This window comes from Arachis hypogaea, chromosome 13, assembly GCF_003086295.3.
Source record: "Arachis hypogaea cultivar Tifrunner chromosome 13, arahy.Tifrunner.gnm2.J5K5, whole genome shotgun sequence".
Lineage (NCBI taxonomy): Eukaryota > Viridiplantae > Streptophyta > Magnoliopsida > Fabales > Fabaceae > Arachis > Arachis hypogaea.
This window is the reverse complement of record NC_092048.1, coordinates 23,030,275-23,051,041: the sequence shown is the minus strand read 5'-3', so window position 1 is coordinate 23,051,041 and position 20,767 is coordinate 23,030,275. Positions and strand designations below refer to the sequence as shown.

Below are 20,767 nucleotides of genomic sequence, written 5' to 3'. Positions count from 1 at the left end.
CCAAGGAGGTCAAGACGTGGGAGCTCTCGTCAATGTCTAGTTATGCAGGCTCAGAGATGTGGTGCACAATGCTGATAACCTGCTCATTGAAGACTTAAGGCGCAAGGCATCGATTTTATTTTCGTTATAAAATGGCCTATAGGGTTGAAAAATCCAGAAGTAATTTAATGATGTCTCTAGTGATATGTCTAAGTTGAATCTAACTAATACAAGAGTTGTTATATGTAATCAGAAAGAGAGTTCTTGGAGGGAAACACTTGTGTTCCAGTCTGGAAATATTTGAAGGGATGAAAGCAAAAATGAGATCGTTGACTTTTTGCTTAAGCAAACCGGTACGAACCGAAATGTTTCCTTGATTGCTATGTTGGTATGGGGTCTTAGGCAAAACAACTCTTGCTCTATTATTGGTCAATAATGATGCTCATGTGCAAAAACATTTTCAGAAGAGGAAGACTGAAATGGATGCATTGTGAATATATTTCGGATCTATTCTTCCCATCATTGGAGCCGCTTGTCTTCTATAATTGTTGGAATTAGCAAAAAATATCGATAAGCATCTTCATTGCCTCCTTTTCCTTGTCTTCTTTTCAAATTAGGATTCATCTAAACTTGACTAATACTTTATCATGCCAGGTCAAAGGGTGAGGAGTTCACATGTAGCACAACTTTGATGGATGAAGAATGCCTAGTACAATTTGAGTCTTCCTTAGTTTGTTTTCTCTCTGCAATGAAGCAGTTGCAAATTGGACTAGTTTCAGAATTCAGAGACTAAAACAGTAGCTAAAGAATGGGTGCAAAACCTCACATGGAATGTCTTCCTACTAAACTTCAGGAACTGCATATTGAATTGAATGTGTTGATGAAAACAAATTGATTTGTGGAAAGATGAGTATAATAGCATTCAATGCCGTATTGCCTCCCTCATGGGATCTATAAATGAATATCTTCAGTTCCTCAAGATATGTAAGTTACTCGTGATTTCTCATGTTTATGCATACTCATAAAAGCTTCTTATTAAGATTTGTTATGCATGCAAATAAATATCAACAGAGAGAAGCATCTACATTTTTGTTTTTTTAAGAAATAGCAGGGGGATAATTAATGAAGGAAATAAACCTCAATTTTACAAGTCAAATGAGAAGATCATTATGTATTTTCTGTTAAAATTGTTGAATGCTGAAGATCACCATACTTGTTCAAATTTAAGATTTTACGCAATTCAGGTATCCTTGATTGCTTGTTTAGTTGTAAACAGTTAACCATAAAGTGACAAAAAGAGACTATAGTATAAAATGCAGTTCAAAGCTATGGTTTTGAGTGACATTAAAACATCTTAATTATTGTAATATGTGGGTCTCATGTGCTACAAGACGAGAAGCACAAATACAACAAGTCAATTAGTATTTGTAGGTAGAGGTAAGTGTACGGGTTAGTCCGGTCTATTTAGTTTAGACTACAATGGACTAATTATTAGCGAACTGAGTTGGGTTAGTTCACAATATATATAGACTGCTTTAAGAGAGGCTCATATTCGCATTGTATTAGTCCGCAGGCCAACCCAAACCGCAAATTTCTTTTTCTGTTACTTTTTTTTTTTTACATTGCTATTATCAAATTCATGAGTTATGACTAAAAAATTGGTAAGAGAATGGATCATAAGAAAAGACACAAATCTTGTAAAGCAATAAATTGATAAATTTAGGTCTAATTAAAGAGTTAAAGAATAAATACTGAGATGAAAAAATAAGTTTTAAATGAGTTGTTGGCTTTTAACTCATAAAAATATTTTGCTAATATTATATATACTTCAAGCAGAGTAACGAGTTGACTCGCTAAATCATAGGTTCAACCTGTTTAACCCAAGAGTTAAATGGTGCAGATTGAAAAACCCATTAAAAGTGTGGATAAAAAAATTACGGATTTAAGTGGTGCAAATTGCTAATTAAATGAGTTGACCCATGAGTCATGACCCATATACTCAGCTCTAATTGTAGGACTCACCATAATCATGCTTGGTATGGTTATGACTTTCACACTCAATGATTTTCGTGATGCTCTAAGCGACAGACCGAGAAAAATTTAATAATGGGACAAAAAATATATAAAAATAAAATTTTAATATAAATTTATTTATAATTTTAAATTAAAGCTATTTATATTTGTTAAGAATAAATTAAAATTATATACACAAACATACATATGTATAAATTAAATTTAAATTTTTAATAAATTAATTATTTAAAAGATATATTAATCTAAATTAATAAAAGATTTATTTATAATTTTCTTTTATTTTTAACATAATTAAGTATTTTTATTCTCTATATTTTTAATAATTATTTAACTATTTATTATTTTTTATTTATTTGTAATTTTTTTATTATAATATTTATGGTATAAATATATTTTTTAACTCAAACAATTACCAGCATAAACAAGATTATTTTAATAAAGAATGTTAATATATTAATATGAGAAATATTAGAGCGTTATCAGAATTTATTGTTTTTAGTCATCACTTAACTATCAACTCAATTTCTTTAGTATAGTTCCTTTAGTCTAGTAATTCAACAATATACTTTATTCTATATTTTTAAACATTAATAGCTAAATAATGACCAAAAATGATAAATTCTAATGGTCCTTTAACATTTCTCTAATAATATAGATAATATGCATTTTGATCTTAAATAACTTTAAAAAGAACACTAATAATTTTAGTTATATTTAAAAAATTAAGTTTCAATTTAATTATTAACTTACTACTTAACTAGTGTTAAAAATTAACTATAACTATTTATTATTTTTTATTGAGTTAATTTATTTATTTATTTTTAATTTCTATACAAAAAATCAAATTTAACAAGATAATTATAATTTTTTTACCATAAAACTCAACATCTATCTATAATTTTCATTTTTTTCAATATGTTTGTGGGAGCAAATGTCTCCTCTATCTTCTTCTTGGATCCGTGCTTGGGTGCTCTTGCCGTGTCCAAAGAAATTCTCTCTTATTTTTTGCTTCAATATTCGGTTAGTTTTTCTGTCTTCTTGTAATGTCAATTCTTTCTTACGAGTTTTTTCTTTAGAGAAGACTAGGCGATCAAAATTTATTATTTTTGACAATTACCTAGCCATCAATTCAATTTTGATGGCCGATACTTTTAAATATTGATGGCTAATTAATAGTAACAAATAATAAATTCTAATGATTCTCTAACATTCTTCTTTTCTTTTTCTTCTTATTATAAAGTTGTTCATATCCTGACCACTAAAGCCAGCTCCAAAATGAATAAAATCCAATCAACAGATATCATTCGGATCGACACCTACTCAATCTCATAGAGGTCGGACATGGTAACGTTAGCCTAGCCCTACTTATCTGAATCAGCAATTAACTCCTACAATTTCTTTTATTCATCTAAAAATGAGATCTCAACAACCTCCCTAATAAAAGGGAGCAACAAACCCACCATCGAAGGTGGAACTACTTCAAAGGTAGTTATTGACTCTACATCTATACTTATAAATACCCTGACACTCTCAGGTATTCTTCGAACTCCAGTCTACTAAAAACTTGCCTAAAAACCTTTGCTAATTTAGCCATCAGAGTCCATTGTAGGTACCACCCCTACCTCCTCACGAGGAACTTGGACGACTTCATCCTTATAGAAAAAAACGTTGGATATTTCACTCAAAGACGTCTAGACCTCATGTTCAAACCAAACCATCCTAATTCTAGGTAAGCCCTGAAACAAAACTAAAATTAAAATTTTAATTTTTTTTCTTTTCATTATTTATTATTATTATTATTATTATTATTATTATTATTATTATTATTATTGAAAATATAAGTAGATAAAATACAAGGAAAATGACTCCCAATTTTTTTTAGAGTGAATACCTAACCTGATTCCTATCCATTCCAAATTAGGACAAAGCAATCTTTGTCAAAAAAGACACCCACGCTGGCTCCTATTTAGGGATGTCAATGGGGCAGGGCGGGGGCGGGGATGCCTCTCTGCTCCCCATCCCCGCCCTCATATTTGCTCCCCATCCCCGCTCCATTCTCCGCCGTGGGGAATATTGCTCCCCATCTCCATTCTCCACGGGGCCCATTCCCCGCGGGGACCCCATTCCCCAATCTACATAATAGTTCTAACTAATTATTAATTTCCATATGAATAGAGCTACAAGTATCTATCTTATACAAAAACTGCAAGATTTTATACAAAAAGTCTAAATGACACGATGGTGACTTCTTTCAAAATAACGCAATGGGGGACGCAACGACGAGCCAAAGGAAAAAGCAGTGGACGAGGTGGGAGACGCGACAACAGAGAGGAGAATGGACACGACGGCAGAGTTACAAAAAGGAACACCGCAAATAGAAATTACGACACAGTAAGGGTGATGGCACGGTGAGGTGTGACGATGCGGTGAGAAGGGTGACGAGGGGGTGGCTGCAGAGAGGTTGGATGGAGTATGGACAGCCTTAGGGATCTCTGAATTGAAGAGGGGTTATGCAAATAAAGATTAGGAGTTTTGGGTTTCTATATATATGTGTGTGTGAGAAATGACTAAAAAACATATATGAGAAATAAATTATTAAGGATAATTCAAGGAATTTATAAATTTCGGGGAATAGCGGGGACGGGGCAGGGATCCCCGCTCCTGCTTCGGGGGAATTTTGTCCCCCATCCCCATCCCCACGGGAAAAATTTCCCACAATCGGATCCCATTCGGGGCAGTCCCCGCAGGGATCCCCGCGTCTCGGAGAATTTTGCCATCCCTTCCTATCCATTCCAAATTAGGACAAAGCAATCTTTGTCAAAAAAGACACCCACGCTGGCTCCTAAGTCCTATTCATCCCTAAAGTGAGTCATCACGGCCTCTCCATCGCTTCCCCTAATCAAACTTGACGGAAAAAATCTTATATGACAGTTATCGGCGTTGATATGGACGTTTATTCAGACTGAAGTGCCATGTTGGATTAGGAGAAATGGTCAGGGGTCGATTTGTCCCCATGCCTCCTCCAAAAACGACGTCGCTTTTGAGGAATGGCAGAATGAAACATCGCTCTCACCCACATAACCCCAAACCTTAATCCGTATTTACAAAATAACCAAATCCTTGTAATATTCTTCGCATGAAAAGAGAAACACCAGATGGAGTAGTTGATTGTGGTGCTAACAAGGGTGCTAACAAGGTCGCTGAGAAGGACCCAAACGACGCTTCTAACTGCACAATTGATGGAGTCACAAATGACGTCGAGTGGAGATAGCTGTTGTCGCCGTTCAGGTTAGTGAGTCTATTCCTAAATTGCATTTTTTTTAATAGCATGAGACTCGCAATAGCACTTTAGAGATACTTATTTTTTCTTCCTTTAAGCTCCAACACTCTCACTAGAGTTCATGCTGCAAATCGAATTATTGCCTCCGATTCACAGGTTCGAGGACGAACAACGTTCTCCACTCCCAATCATGGTGTTTTAGGATTTGTCTTTTGTTGTTTCGCATACGAATGAGTAAGGAGAAGTTGAGGGAGCAAAGAATCATCCAAATTAAGTTTTGGTTCAGCGGATGATGCGTCGTTTTTGAAGGAGGCAAGAGGACAAATCGACTCTTGTTTATTCCTCTTAATCCAACATGACACTTAAATCTAAATAAACGTCCACGTTAGATATGATGATTTTTCTGTCAAGTTTGATAAAGGAAGATGGTAGAGGGGCCACGATGACTCATTTTAGAGACAAATAAGAGCTGGCTTGAGTATTTTTTTTACAAAAATTGTCTTGTTCTAATTTTAAATAAATAAAGACAGAATTAAGTGTTCACCTTTTTTATTTGTTATAATGCCACCCACCTTACGAATGATTTTTTTTTAATATACATTTGCATGAATTTAAAGGCTAATTTTTTTATATGAAAATTATTATTGTATTATTCTCTCTCATAAAGAAGTGGTGTATTTTAATTTAATATAAAGGTAATTATAAAGAAGAAGGTCTAATTTGTACATTAAATTTTTTTTTTTAATTTTAAAACACAAATAAAAAAGTCAGATCTATGTTTTAAAAAATTAAAGTTCAGAAATCAGAGGTTGAGTTTTGTGTAGGTTTACAAATAGGAGGGAAGATTTTGTGTGTTAAAAATTTTAAAAAATTATACTTCACAAATCGGACGTTCCCTCTCTCTCCGTCTCGGATCGAAGTCGCTCTCTCTCGCACCGGCGCCCTTGGGTCGCTCTCCCTCGCGTTTCTCTCTCCCTCACAGCTGCGCAGACCGAAGGCTCTCTCTTTCTCTGCTCTGGTAAGCTATTTGTTTATTTTTCTTTTATTTTGCTGTTTGTGGCAGGGATGTTTGAAGATTCTGTTTTCTGTTTGAGTTTTGAGGGATGTTTGATGATTCAGTTTGAGCTTTGGAATGTCTGATTTACTGATTTTTTTTTCTTGATTAATCACTGATTTACAAATTCTGTTCTCTATTTTTTAGTTACTGATTATTGATTCTGATCTCTATTATTTTGTTATTCTATTCTCTATTGTTTAGGGTTTGAGTTATGGATTCTGTAATAGTGATGCAGCTTAGGATTCCAAAGATTCAAAATAGGAAATAATATAAAGTAATTAGTCTAGTAAGTATTGGGGAAAAGGGAATTTATCACATAATGCAGCAGAACAATTGAATGTTTAAGAACTATATTGCAATATAGTACATTGACACAACATTTTGAACCTAAGCAAAATAAGATTGAAAACAAGCTTGGAAGGCAATTTATATTAAAAAGAAGAAAAGGAAATCAAGTCTGGAACAAAGAAAAAGTTAATATAGAGTATAAAAACAAAAGGAAGTAATGATAATTTGTGGGACTGGTTCATCTAAGTTTTGTGGTTGCTGTTTTTTAATTATTTAATTTGGTGTTCTAATTTGTTCTAATTTTCTTTCAACATGATGTAAATTAGTATCTACTGTCTAGGCCATTGTTTTGATATAAAGGAATTGATTTATGCTTTATCGCATTCATTTCTGCGTTTTGTAACTGTTTCTGTTATTAGTTTGTGTCTTTAGTATTGATTTCACGGATTTGTTTGTTCTTTTGTTTTCTATTTTTGGTTTATGACTGGAATTACTTTTATATCTTCAAATGATGCTTTCTTTAGTTTTAGTGAAGCATTGGTCTTCTTTCATAACGTCCTGTTTTTATAAACTCTCATTGCTTCCTTTTGTTTTTATACTCTGTATTAATTTTTCCTTGTTCCAGACTTCATTTTCTTTTCTTCTTTTTAATATAAATTGTCTTGCAAGTTTGTTTTCAATATTATTTTGCTTAGATTCAAAGTGTTGAGTCTATATACTATATTGCAGTGTGGTTCTTAAAATATTTAATTGTTTGCTGCATATGTGATAAATTCCCTTTTTCCCAATATTTTTACTATACTAATTACTTTATATTATTTCCTATTTGAATCTTTGGAATCCTAATTCTGCCATCCTCAGGTGCTTCACTATTCCTCACTCTTTCCATTACCCTTGTCTCCATCATATTCATTCTCTCTTCCTCGTTGCGCAACACTGCTACTCTCTGCCCCAAGTCAACACTCAGTGCTGCCGTTTTTCCTGTCCCCCAGATCACCAGTAGCTAAACTCTTCATTTAGATTGTAGCTTGTCACTTTCTCTCTTTTTGTTAGTTAGATGCTTGCCTCTATGTTCATTTGTGCTGCCTCATCAGGCTATTAACAGCTGTAGAAGGCCGTACATTTTCAACCTTCAAGGAGGTTGGTTGATTCATATAGATTTCTTGTTTCTTATGTAGTAATTTCATCTTGGTGCAGGAATATTGTTTTTCCTCTCCTGATAAAACATTCAACATGCTTAATTTTTCTTGTAGGATCTCTAAACAGTCTTCTGGCCGAAAGTACTTGGTCTGTTTCCACCCCTACCATAGTGGGTGCTCTAGAATTTGAAATAGATCTGTTGTCACCTCACTGTGCGATCACTCACTTAATGTCTGGAACTCCTCTCTCCAGTCACAAGCATCACCTCCCCCCCTTAAAATATGTATGTGAAGTATATTATCCCCTTTCTCTTCTGTTCCATCAAATTCCAATATCAGTAGTACAAAATAAACTCTTCTCTTCTCTTCTGCACAGGTTTTCATGTCCGATTGGTGGCTTGCCAAGCCTTGCCTTCCACTCCAGGGTTTAGCGGTTGGTGGCATTGCTTATGGCCAGTAAGAATCAACCAATTAATCTTATTTTTTCATTTGATTCTTCTAAGTTTGTTTTGAACTTATGTTTCATTACACTACATTTCCCTTGTTCTTGTCTATCCTGCAGGAGAGAGAGAATGTTCTTATCGACAGTGATTGCAAAGAGGCACGAGGCGAATGTCTTGGAGACTGAAGACGGAGTCACTCTTCACTTAAGTAGTTTCATTAACAGCTCTCGCTCGTTTCAGAATGGCTTCCCACGTGAGGTACTATGTCCATATTCATATTCCTATCTTATTCGGTTTCTGATTACCATAGGTGAACTTAATCACTTCACTCGTGCAAATGCAACTTGTGCACCAAGAGCAACAACAACAAATTAGTCTAGTCTAGTGTAGAAAACCAATTCATGCTTTGACTATCAACCTTCCAAGTTGATGGCACAAGCAGATATATAAAAAGAAGAGTAAAGTAATATTTTTTGTCCTTAACGTTTGCGGTTTTTTTCAAAAATACCATTAATGTTCAATTTCATTCAATTTTGTCTTTAACATTTTCGATTCATTCAATTTTTTCATTGACGTTTTTAATTTGTGTCAAAACTACCCCTGAAATATTTCAATTTTGTCCCTAAAGTTTTACAAGGAATTAACGTCCAGGGGTAATTTTGATACAAATCGGAAACGTTAAGGACAAAATTGAATGAAACTAAACGTTAAGGATATTTTTGAAAAAAATCGTAAGTGTTAGGAACAAAAAATATACTTTACCCTAAAAAGAATCAAGAGAGTCTATTCTAAATTGTATTTGACAATCTGTTTATTAGTACAAAACTCAAGAACACAAAAAGAAAGTACCAAACAGCAGAGCATTACTTAGAGTTGGTTCGAGATAGTTGGTTACTTTATAAAATTATACTCAAATTCAAAAAGTATATAAGATGCTCTACCTAACTCCATAGTCAATTGCTAGGATTAGAATTCTCCTAATGAACCAGATATCCATTGTCTTAATGATAGTGTTTGCTGCTAAATCTCTTTAAACAGGTATGTGAAGACTTCTTGTTGGGATTTCCAGACGATTGGCAAAAGTACACTGCTCATAGTTTTAGAGCTAAATGTGTCGATGGGCATACTGGATTTTGTGAGCCAAATGCTTCTTTACACAAGAGGGCTATTGATCCTATCCCATTTTCCATTCGTGATCATCGTTCGGCAGAGAGATATGATTTTTCATCGTCCAATGATGGAATTCTCAAAGCAAAAACGAATATCTGCAATGAACCAGAGAATTCAATTGTCAATGTTTTAAAGCAATCCGTATCAAAAAATAGTGTGGAATGCAGTAATAGCAAGAAAACTGTGGAGGGTGAACGCAATGACAATATTGTGAGTCTTAAATCGTCTCAGTCACTTGTTGACACGATGGATGATGGTGAAAATGGAGTCTTAGTAGCTGCACCGATAAGCCAAGTTGTAAATCCAAACAACGATCAATCTTTGACAGGTGTGTTTGACTGGAATCCATGTAAAGTTCATTCTGGGAAAAGCATGGTTGGATCTCCAGTTTCGACAGCGAAAATCAGAGTAACACAATCATCGGGTGACTGCAAGGAGGAACATGTTAGTCACACTAGAAAATATTCGAAAAAAAATCTCACATCACTCAAAGAAACCAGTTCTTGTCCAGTTAGAAGATCTCCCAGGCTGTCAAAGTCAACGAAATGAGCAAGTAAAACCTGTATGAGAAACAAGTCGTCATTCTTTGTTGCGGTAAGAAATGGATTAATTGTTGTTGTTTTGTCATTGTGTCTTTGCAATAGGTTTGAGAACGAATTGATTCAAGTTATGTACATCATGGAATGGCTTTCTGTCTAGTATCAAAATTCTTGATTTTTATACCTGGATGGCCATTTTTTTAACATTAGTTTGTCTGTTAGGCCGACAAAAATAAGTAATAACTCCAAGTTTTGTATTTAACAAAGCCCTCGTGTATATAATTCAAAATTGTGTAAGAATATTTTGATAACTATTTATGAAGTACATAAAAAAATAGACCAAAATGGTTTATGCTTTTAATCATGCTTGCAAAATGTAACAAAATTTAATCTTTAAAATACTTTTTGAAATATATATAGATAACATCATAAAAGTATGGTATTTTTGTTAGTGGCTTAAAAAATCGGTGGGATTTTTATAGTTTACCTTAATAGTAGAGACCAAAATTAATTAGTATATATGCATTTAAAATTTATGATGAGGAGTTTGTCCAAGATTAGCAGAGTATATCGCATTCAATAATCAATAAGCTCCCCATGTTGACGAATAAGCTTACTCCTGTTAGCAAGCTTAAACTAGTCTTAAATAAATTGAATTTGATTCTCAATTTATGGACTACAAACGGTAGTTGAATTAGAAATTTATTCGAGGGATCAAGTAAAAGCAAAATATAATTTATTAAATAATTATATTTTTAAATTATTAGTCACATTTTATTTTGATAAAGGTTAAACTTCAAAAGTATATATTAAAGATTTTGGTATTTTAAGATATGTTTGACATTAATGCTTTAGGGAACAAAAATCATAGATAATTATATGTGAAGTAAATTTTGAAACAATCTAATTTTCAATGTATATTTCTTCAGTTCAGTAAGTTATTTAATTAATAGATTGCTTAGTAAAAATTTTAAATATTGATAATTGAATTTGAAATAAAAGAATTAGAATTTGCAAAATTGTTTAGGTTAACTAGCTACGATACAAAATAATATCTTCAAAAAGCTAGTAAAATTATTGATTGATTTTCTCTTAATAGGTTTTTTTTTTTTTTTTTTTGTATTAGGGCATTCATCAGACTCACTTATTGTAGAAACAAAGTGACAACCCTCCCAAACAATCAAGTTTTATTAGTGAACAAATAACTATAAAGTTAAATAACTAAAAATAGTAACAATCTCATATGAGTGAGCATGCAAGACTAGAAAGAAAAGAGGGATATCATGTTTATAAGAACATGCAAAATCCTATTAATGATTCTTTTGTTTATAGGAGAGATTTAACATTCAAATTAATAATAAATAAGAGATCAATTTTGTTAACCAATAATTGTTTTTTTTTTTCTGGTGACTAACCAATAATTGTTTATATTAAGACATAAAATTCCATACTAGTAGTTACAGAAAAAAAAATTCTATCATGTATTATAAAACGTAAAAAAAAGAGTATTTATAGTGCTGGAATAAAAAAATTACTACTATTTTTATCTCATTTTTGAATAAAAAAATCTATCACCTTTTTGTTTACACATTTTTTTTCTCATTTTTGAGAAGAAAAATTTTTAATAGGTCCTACATTATTTTTTTTTCTTTCACTCTATTTTTCTTTTTTATTCATTCATTTTTTTTTTCTATATTCCATTCACTCAAACAATGTGTTAACCTTTGATGAAATTAAGATTGAGAATTTGAGATTCAAGAATTTCGTTGGTGCGTTCTACAGTACAACAAAAAATGAAGCAACCGTCAAAGTCAAACTGAGACAATAAAAGAGCAAAACATGGGGTCTCATTTACAAATATCCACATCCACTAGTACTTGATTTGAGCTTTGTACCCAACTCACACCAAATCTTTGCTTTGGTAAAGTAGTTTTGTGTCACCACAAACAAACAAGTACCTAAACATATTCCTTGTATTTATCTATCTATCCCCCATTTTATTTATTATTAATTATTTATTTACCTTGCCTTAAATTTCAGAAACATTAACAGGTAGCCGTTTAATAAACGGAGTGGAGGACCTTTCTATCCAGTAAATATCCGTATAATAAGTTAATAACCATTAGTGTAAAATTGTTAAAATATCCTCATATATATATTTTGAAACCTGAAACCCTAATTTCTCACTCTCTCTCTCTGTCGTTATTCCTTCACAATTCAAACTCTCTCACTTCCTCACCCACATATACTGATATATACTGTCAAGTCACCGGTCACCGCCACCCTCACAACAACACAGCCGCGAGCTCCGCCATCTTCACAACCGCGAGATCGCGTCTCCTTTTCCTACTCGTCACCGCCTCCAGCAGGTCTTCCAGCAGCCTTCTCAGCCTCTTCGTCTCCGCGTCAACGTCGCCGCATCATCGTCGTTGCGTCATCGTCGCCGCCTCCATCAGTCTCCGTTTCCCATCATCGCCGCCCCCTGCTCCGCGACTGCTCCTTCACGTCGCCGATCTTGTTGCCGCCGCCGACTGCTCCTTCTCGCCGCTGCTACTCAGCACCTTCACGCCGCCGAGCTCTTGTCGCCGCCGCCGTCCACCTCCTCCATTGCAAGTAATTAAATTTTAGAAACCCTAATTATTGTTCTGTTTAAACCCTAATTATTATTCTGTTCATGAGATGGGATACTTACTGTTTATTTAGTGGAAATGACAAATTGAGTTACGGACTTTGTTTATTTCTTGTTAAAATTGATGTGAAATTGGTTGAATAGAGTTACTGGCTTTGTTCATTTCTTGTTAAATTGCAGTGAAATTGGTGTAAAATTGGTTGAATTGAGTTACTGACTTTGTTTATTTTTTTCGGTTTTATTTTGAATTTTTCGGTTTTTTTCGTTGCCAACCGTGCTCCACCGTAGCTTCTGCCGTTCCGATTCTCCTCTGCTCACGTGATCCGCCGCTGCTAATTTCTCTCAAAGTTATCGTCTTTTCTGACAACGGCTTTGTGTTTAGGGTTCTTAACCGTTGATTTATTTTTAGGGTGTTTTTTGGGCGTTATTACTTTGAGAAGATGCAGCAGACACCCCCAATGATGCCGATGATGCCTTCCTTCCCACCTGCAAACATTACCACTGAGCAGATTCAGAAGGTACGCTCTCACTCTGAATAGGGTTTGCAAACTGATAATCTAAAGTTCTTAATTTTGATATCTGTAGCGGTTCTCAAATTCTGGATTGCCTATATGAAATGTTATTTTTGCCTTTCCGTAGAAAGATCAGTTACTTGTTAGAGGGTTGAAGTTAATAAATTGATTGGTCCATGATATGTTTGGTGGAAAGCTGATTATGTAGATAAGAGTTGTTAGAGAGTTTGAAGTTAATGAATTGATATGTAAGCTAGGTTGTAAACGATACTAATGTGCTTGAAATTTTTTCAATTGTCAAAGAAATATTCATTTTACCCTTTGTCTTTGGGGTCAATTTTGACAATTCACCTTAATTTTCGTTGTATTTGCTTGTTGTGATGAGTTTACTAACCATTATATACATGTTAAGTTTTATCCAATAGGCAGCAAGAATTCTTAATTTTTTTTCTATACCCTGTTTGTTCTTACACAACACAGTATCTTGATGACAACAAGAAGCTGATTCTGGCAATTTTGGACAATCAAAATCTTGGAAAACTTGCTGAATGTGCCCAGTAAGTCTTCTCTCAATTTTTATAGTGCTTTGAATAGATTTGTCATATTATATATTCTGAGCCTTGAGTCCTTGGCAGTTTGCATATCTGTATTAGTCATGGATAAAGAATGATCTAATGTGACTTTGGTTGTGTTATTCCAAAGTTTTCTATAGAAAAATACTTTATACTTGGTGAGATTGAGAAGTTTTTCCCCTTTAAGTTTACACTTTCCTGTTTCAGTATCTAAATTCACTCATGTCAGTTGTTATCAGTTGTCATTTCAATCCTGGCAGAAGGATAGTTTAGAGAGGAATTCTATTCTACGTATAGCAATGGACATTACTCTCTTAATTCTTTATCCTTACCAAGCCTCTCTTAATCTTTCTGCATGGCTGGTAATTATCGCATTCTTTCTTTGTCTTAAATAACTTATGGCAAGGTTTTATATAATGGTTGTTGGATGCTTTGATGTTCTAGGTACCAAGCTCAGCTTCAAAAGAATTTAATGTATTTAGCTGCAATTGCTGATGCCCAGCCACAAACACCAGCTATGCCTGCACAGGTGAAAATTCAATCATCACTGGTTTCTCGAATTCTATCATTTGCTCTTAACCACGTCCTGATTGCCTCCTTTTATCCAATGCTTGCAGATGCCCCCACACCCTATGATGCAACCAGGAGGATACTATATGCAACACCCTCAGGCTGCAGCGATGGCTCAGCAACAAGGGTTCTTTGCTCAAAAGATGCCAATGCAATATGGTAACCCACATCAAATGCAGGATCCGCAGCAGCAGCATTTGCACCAGCAGGCCATCCAGGGCCAAATGGGACTGAGACCTGGAGGGATAAATAATGGCATGCATCCACTGCATGGCGAGGCTGGTCTTGGAGGTGGCAGCAGTGGTGGTCAACCTTCAACTGCAGGTCCAAATGATGCACGTGGTGGAAGCAAGCAAGATGCCCTGGAAGCTGGGACAGCAGGTGGAGATGGCCAGGGCAATTCGGCTGCTGCTCATAACAGTGGTGATGGTGAATCACCCTATCTGAAGGGATCAGAAGAAGCCAAGTGACATGTTTTTATGTAGCTTTCATAAGATACATCTGATTGTTGATATTAGGTTTCTCTTATAAAGGTAGGATCTCATGACCTTTAATAGGTCAAAGCAAAGAACAAATAGCTTCTCCTTTCTAGGTAGTTCAGGAGATGCGGTCGTGTTGTTAGGGTCTTGGCATGCATCTGGGTTCTAGAATTAAATCAATGTAGTTACAAGGGGAAGTGATGAAATTGTGTTTTTAAGACCATCTCCAATGTGAAATTCCGAAGTTGGATCCCACTTTTGACCCCCTCTAGAGACCATGAAAAGTAACTGGGATTTAAATTAGGGTGGTTGTTCCCGTACCTAACGTGGATCAGTAAAAAGTTTAAGAGTGCTTTTTAAGCTATTACTCGATGGGTTTTCTTGATTTCGTTCTCTCAACTCTTCCTCTTAATTTGTTTCCTTTGACCATGTTATCTTTATGGATGATAACAGACTCAATATCCTGAAGAATCGATATCAAATTAACACTTTTGGCTTCATATTGTTTGCAAATTGCAGGTGGTAAACATTAGAGCAAGTAAAATACAGTTCCATCAAAGCAACTCCTGCTTCAAATTTGATGCCTAGTATCATACACTTTAACATTCTTATTAGTATGAACTATGAAGAGAACATGTGTCCAATTTGTTGTAGGAATAGCAATATGTCTACTTCATTTGCCTTACTCTTTTTTCTCACCAAAATCTTCCAATTCAAGAGATCAAGGATTAATTTATTGCAGATCAAAACTCTAAGAATTTACCGTTGGTTAAAAGATAATTTCATGTGTAAAGTAGAATTTGAATTTTCGATACCTATTTAAATAAACTTGTGAACTAAGTCACTACATCAAGCCAAGTTTATAACCTTTTTTTTTAAGGTTGCTTGCATGTGTTTACGTAAAGTAGCTTGGATTAAAAAGAATGAATATTTTAGGACAGAATCCAAAATTGAATCTCAAGGGCAGAATCCAAAATTAAGAGATAAGAAAAATCGTCATTTAGGCTTCGTACAGATATTGCTTATCTCTGGGACAGAAATATGAAAACAAAAGGATGGAGGCAGAGAAAGAGACTTTAGAGATATAAAAATTTCTCTCTGTATATTATTTGATAAAAATACTCTCACAGAAAATCACCATCTACCTTCATCTTATACCATTTTTTACCAATAAAAATTTCTCTCCCTATCTATTACTGTGTCCCTCATTTTGGACTGGTTGATTCCTGTCATTCTTTACAAACATTTTTCTCTCTCTGTTTTCAGCTCGAAATAGAAACCAAAAGAAGCTTTACAAAACACGCATGACAATACAGAGATTGAAAATATTTTAATCAAATGGAGTAAATCATCTTTTCGTTCATTTAATAAGTCAAACAGGTGTTCTCAAGAGTATCTGTCACGTGTTCAGTAATCAGTACACATCTTAATTTCATGATGAGAAAGCATTCTTATTAGTAGTACTGGTATAATTATACCAAATTTATAATTAAATTTTTAAATTTAAATTTACAATTATATCGTTGAAATTTTAAAAATATTTAACTTAATAAAATATGTTAAAATATATTTGTTGATAGTATAAGATAAATAATATTTTTTATAATATTTATTTTTAAAGATAATCTAATTATAAATTTAAAATTAATATAAAGAGTCAATTAAAAATTTTAAAATATAAAAATTAACAGAATAATTTAACTTATAATATATACGTATATGAATATAAATTTTTTTTCAAGGGATTCGCTCCCTTATAGAATAATAATTAGGTAATTAATTGAGAGTAAGAACCACTGAAATGAGCAGAAGAAAACAAGCTTCACCGCATCAAGATGTGTAGCCAGCAAGATCATTATTACAATTACACGTAGACACAAAATTAATGATGATTGCCGACAAAATAGAGAACAAAACAAAATACAAAACAGCAGAGTAGTATCAGTATCCTAGGTAGATCGGGTGAAAATATTGTGCGTAAATGGAATAAAATGCAATAATATACTTATACAATCACATGCTAAGTTGTTAAGTTAAATGAAAGAATGGTTTGTAAATTTATTAATAAAATGTTTGGCTATTTTGCAAATATAAATGAAAGAGTTTGTCATTAAAATATAATAGATATATAATTATGTGAGCTTCGTAAGTCATAACCAGCGGTGATAAAGGAATAAGTTTAAGCACTCCAATAAAGGAATTTAGAATTTTAAAATTTTTCATAACCTACAAAAGAACCCCTACATTTTAGGCATTAAATTAGAACTTAGAAGAGCATGAGCAACTTCAATTTAACAACACAGTAGAATTTTAAAATCCTTTTTTATTGTTAATGTCAAGGAGTAGTGGTGCTCAATTCCATGGGGAAAAACCCTCTACATACAAGTGAAAGTTACTGTCTTAGTGTCTTTGATTTCGTTATTGCACACGTTTATGATTCATCACCACCCCAATCCCAAAGATCGACACATAATTTCACGCGGTTACGTTCTTCATTAGTTGATTGGTTAGTTTAGAGGCTCAATAAATTAATGACATATTGACTATGGTGTTCAAATTCAAATTAAATCATTTATTTAATTAAAATTCAAATAAAAACTGATTAAAATCACATTAATTTAGATTTAATTGAATTTTATTTTTTATAAATCACATGGATTGAATCACATTTTATATCTATTTTTTAAAATTGATTCAATCCAATTCAAACCGTATAATATATTTGTTTCACTCCTTTTTTAGTTAACTTTAAAACGAATTTATATCAAAATCTCAAATATTAAAAACAAATATGATTCTTCTAAAAAAATGTGAACTCAACCTAAAAATGACTTAATTAATGTTAAAGCAATTTTATGTCAAGGTTTAAAAGTGCTAAACTTGTGATAACTGACTAAGAAATAAATAATCAAATAGAAAAAATAAAACTGCGAAATATTGATTTAAGCAATAACAACAAAACAAAATTCAAAGAAAATGCACAACGATAAATCAAATAGGCAAAAGAAAACGAATTAAAGATTGATTTCTAATATTCACCTGCACTTATATTTCATGTTTTTTGTTGCGTTGCGAAGATAAAATTTTTTATAAATTTATATGATAATCTAATGTTTTGATTTAAAGTTTTAAATTGCTTCTAAATTTTGACTATTTATAGACTGATAATAAAACATATTGTTTATGATTTTTTTTTTTTTTTAATTATAACCTTGTCTTGATAATAAAAAATTTTGATCTCTAAATTTTGACATTTGCGTCTTCTTTAGTCTTTAATTTTTACGTTTGTACAATTTACTCCTTAAATTTCGCACCTATGTCTTTCACTCAATTTGAAAGTCAATTAACAAGTCTTGATATGATCAAAGAAAGGTAACAACTATATCTTTTCCATTTTATACCATTCTTTGACTTCGACTTGGTCATTTCTGTTTTTGTAGTCAAAACATTGCTTTTATGGTCGAACCCACTAGTAGTAAAAAAAATTCATTTTCATACCAATAGTGCTATAATATTATTAATTTTATTATTATATTTATAATTTTACTTATAATATCTTTATTTTATTATATATTTTAATATTATTATTATTTAATAAATATTTTATGTTTAAAATGATATTTATTTATTTATTTTAACTAATAATTTTATTTTTATTGTTATGTTATTGTTGATTTTTTAAAATATTATTGAGACTTGTTATGTCATTGTTAGTTATTTAAAATTTTATGTTGATACTTATTATGTCTGTTTAATTTTTTTAATTTATAAAATTGTAAATTCAATCTAATTTAAATTGCTTGAAATTGGATCGGATTGGATCAAATTTTTTAAAAAAATTATCCAATCTAAATCGCATTACAAATAAAATTAATGTTCAAATTAAATGAATTTTAATTTAAAATCGATCTAAATCGCATTGCAAACACCCTTGATGTTGACATACATGCGGAATGTGGTGTGGGATAATCAGTCTAAAGAAATTAATTTTAGGTTCTTTTAGGTAGCGTTTGGTGGAGAGACAGAGACGGAAAGACTGAGACTAAGAGACAGAGATTAAAATAAATTTCAGTATTCTGTTTGGTGCAAAATAGGAGATAGAAATTGAAACAAGAATGAAACTCTAATTTAATTTGTACAAAGGATAAAATTAGAATTAATTAATTGAAATAAGGATATTTTTAGTATAAAATGTTATTAAAATTTCAGTCCCCATATCTAAAAATTTTAATTCCCTGTGTCCCTACTTTTCGGAGGTATTGAAATACTAAAATTTAAGGATAGAAATAGAAATTTTAGTACCAATCTCTGAACCAACAAACATGATATTAAGTCTCAGTCTCTCAGTTTCTGTCTCAGTACCTCAAACTAAACGTTACCTTACAAGGTATATTTGATTGAGATAATAATTTCACATTAAATCTATCTATAATTTTTATTTTGGTACTTCTAATTGAGTAAACATAATCTATAACTATAAATCAAAAACAAAAACCAAAAACTGATTTAATTATTTTCTAAATATTCTCTTATGTATTGGTAAATAAATTTAGACATATGAATTACTTTTATTTTGAAACATTAAGTGGGTTGGGTTACAGAGGAAAAAATGACTTGTAAAGTAATTCTTTGAGGATTTATATATTAACTTACACATAATCTCCAATTGTATCTATTTTTTAATTCTATTTTGTATTTTTTATAGCACTTACTTGATTATTTATAAGTCTTTAAAAGAAGAAATATAGACACTTAACATTTAAATAATTAATATTAATTCGTTTTTATTATAAAATTATTTTGTTAACTTTTTTGTGGAGATTTTAGAATTTAAAATAAAAAAAAATTGTTGAGATTACCTAAAGACTTTTTAGTTGAACTTAGAAATAGTTCATACTATCATTCCAAACTCTTACTTTTTTTTAAGCTTTAGAAAAAAAAAAATGAGTATTTGTAAACATCTTACTTTTATATATAGAAATAACTAACAGTCTAACACATACATATTTGATTAATGCTAACAAATCCTGTGTTACATTTTTGGTGTATCTTATTCCTATGAACAAACCTCATTAATAATTTTAGAACAAACCACATATTACCCTTTACCCCTATAGCTACTACCAATCTATATCCCACAGGGTCTTGCCAAAAAAATTTACATATAGGGATGTTTATTTCTATCTACTATAAATTTATTTGGTACATGCCAGTTACAGATTCTTAGGGATTTAATCTTACTAGATATTGTAAACCCTGTGATATCTAGTTTTGTTTGGTAGACATCAAAGTAGTGGTTAATTGGGAAAAAAAGTTAATATGTTTCTAAATTAAGATTCATAAAGAATATGTATGTTATACAAATGTTTTAGGCTTTTAGTTTATCCTTCTATGTTAAGGCCCTTTAATGGAGGTTGTTATAATTTGTCTTTACATATTAAAACGGTAATAACTCCTATCTACAATCTCATCATACACGATTACCTGTATTAATGGGTCAAATTGCATGAGTAGCACAAAAAAATATTATTTAAATAATAATAATAATAATAATAATAAGATACGGGTCCTTTTAAAAAATATTATTTTTAATGGATTCGAAGTTGTTCTGTTAGGTAGTGTTTGTTTTTAGAAATTAAAACTAATATTGTAGGATTATTATGTTTGGTTGTCAAAAACTGAAATTAAAATTTCGGTCTCTTTGTTACTTCTAAAAAATAAGAACAAAGAGGTGACTGAAATTTTTAGAACTAAAAATTAAAAATTTAATATTTTTAAAAAATATATATTTTTATTTAACTTTTTAAAATTTAAATCTATCCCTCAATTTTTATATTTATCTTAAATCAAATATAATATTTAGACATAATTTAATCCAACAGAATATAAAAACTTAATTTAATCTTTATATTTTAGTCTCTATAGTTTTTATTTCTCAGTCTCATTCATCTTTTTCAAACGCAACGCTACGAAACACTATTTTGTTATTTTTTTTTCCGTGCAATAATTTATATTAATGATTAAGAAAATAATTTGACTATAGGAAAGGATTACGTGTAACTGAAGTTGAAAAAAA

General features: G+C 31.8%; 2 protein-coding genes across 3 annotated transcripts; both read left to right on the top strand.

Moving 5' to 3' along the window:
• Positions 1-6,159: 6,159 nt before the first annotated feature.
• LOC112737697 (uncharacterized) lies at positions 6,160-10,290 on the top strand. The gene is made up of 7 exons (XM_025787724.2): positions 6,160-6,311; positions 7,500-7,637; positions 7,733-7,778; positions 7,892-8,061; positions 8,154-8,233; positions 8,340-8,478; positions 9,259-10,290. The coding sequence occupies exons 4-7, from the start codon at positions 8,008-8,010 to the stop codon at positions 9,937-9,939; spliced, it is 954 nt and encodes a 317-aa protein (XP_025643509.1). The 5' UTR covers positions 6,160-6,311; positions 7,500-7,637; positions 7,733-7,778; positions 7,892-8,007; the 3' UTR covers positions 9,940-10,290.
• Positions 10,291-11,813: 1,523 nt separating this feature from the next.
• On the top strand, positions 11,814-15,063 carry LOC112737696 (GRF1-interacting factor 3). 2 transcript variants are annotated; one of them, XM_025787723.3, is made up of 6 exons: positions 12,109-12,542; positions 12,847-12,876; positions 12,968-13,076; positions 13,551-13,627; positions 14,087-14,171; positions 14,260-15,063. In XM_025787723.3, the coding sequence occupies exons 3-6, from the start codon at positions 12,999-13,001 to the stop codon at positions 14,680-14,682; spliced, it is 663 nt and encodes a 220-aa protein (XP_025643508.1). In that variant the 5' UTR covers positions 12,109-12,542; positions 12,847-12,876; positions 12,968-12,998; the 3' UTR covers positions 14,683-15,063. The 2 variants fall into 2 exon arrangements, with proteins under 2 accessions (XP_025643507.1, XP_025643508.1); XM_025787722.3 differs by lacking the exon at positions 12,847-12,876 and having other exon boundaries at positions 11,814-12,542.
• Positions 15,064-20,767: the final 5,704 nt, after the last annotated feature.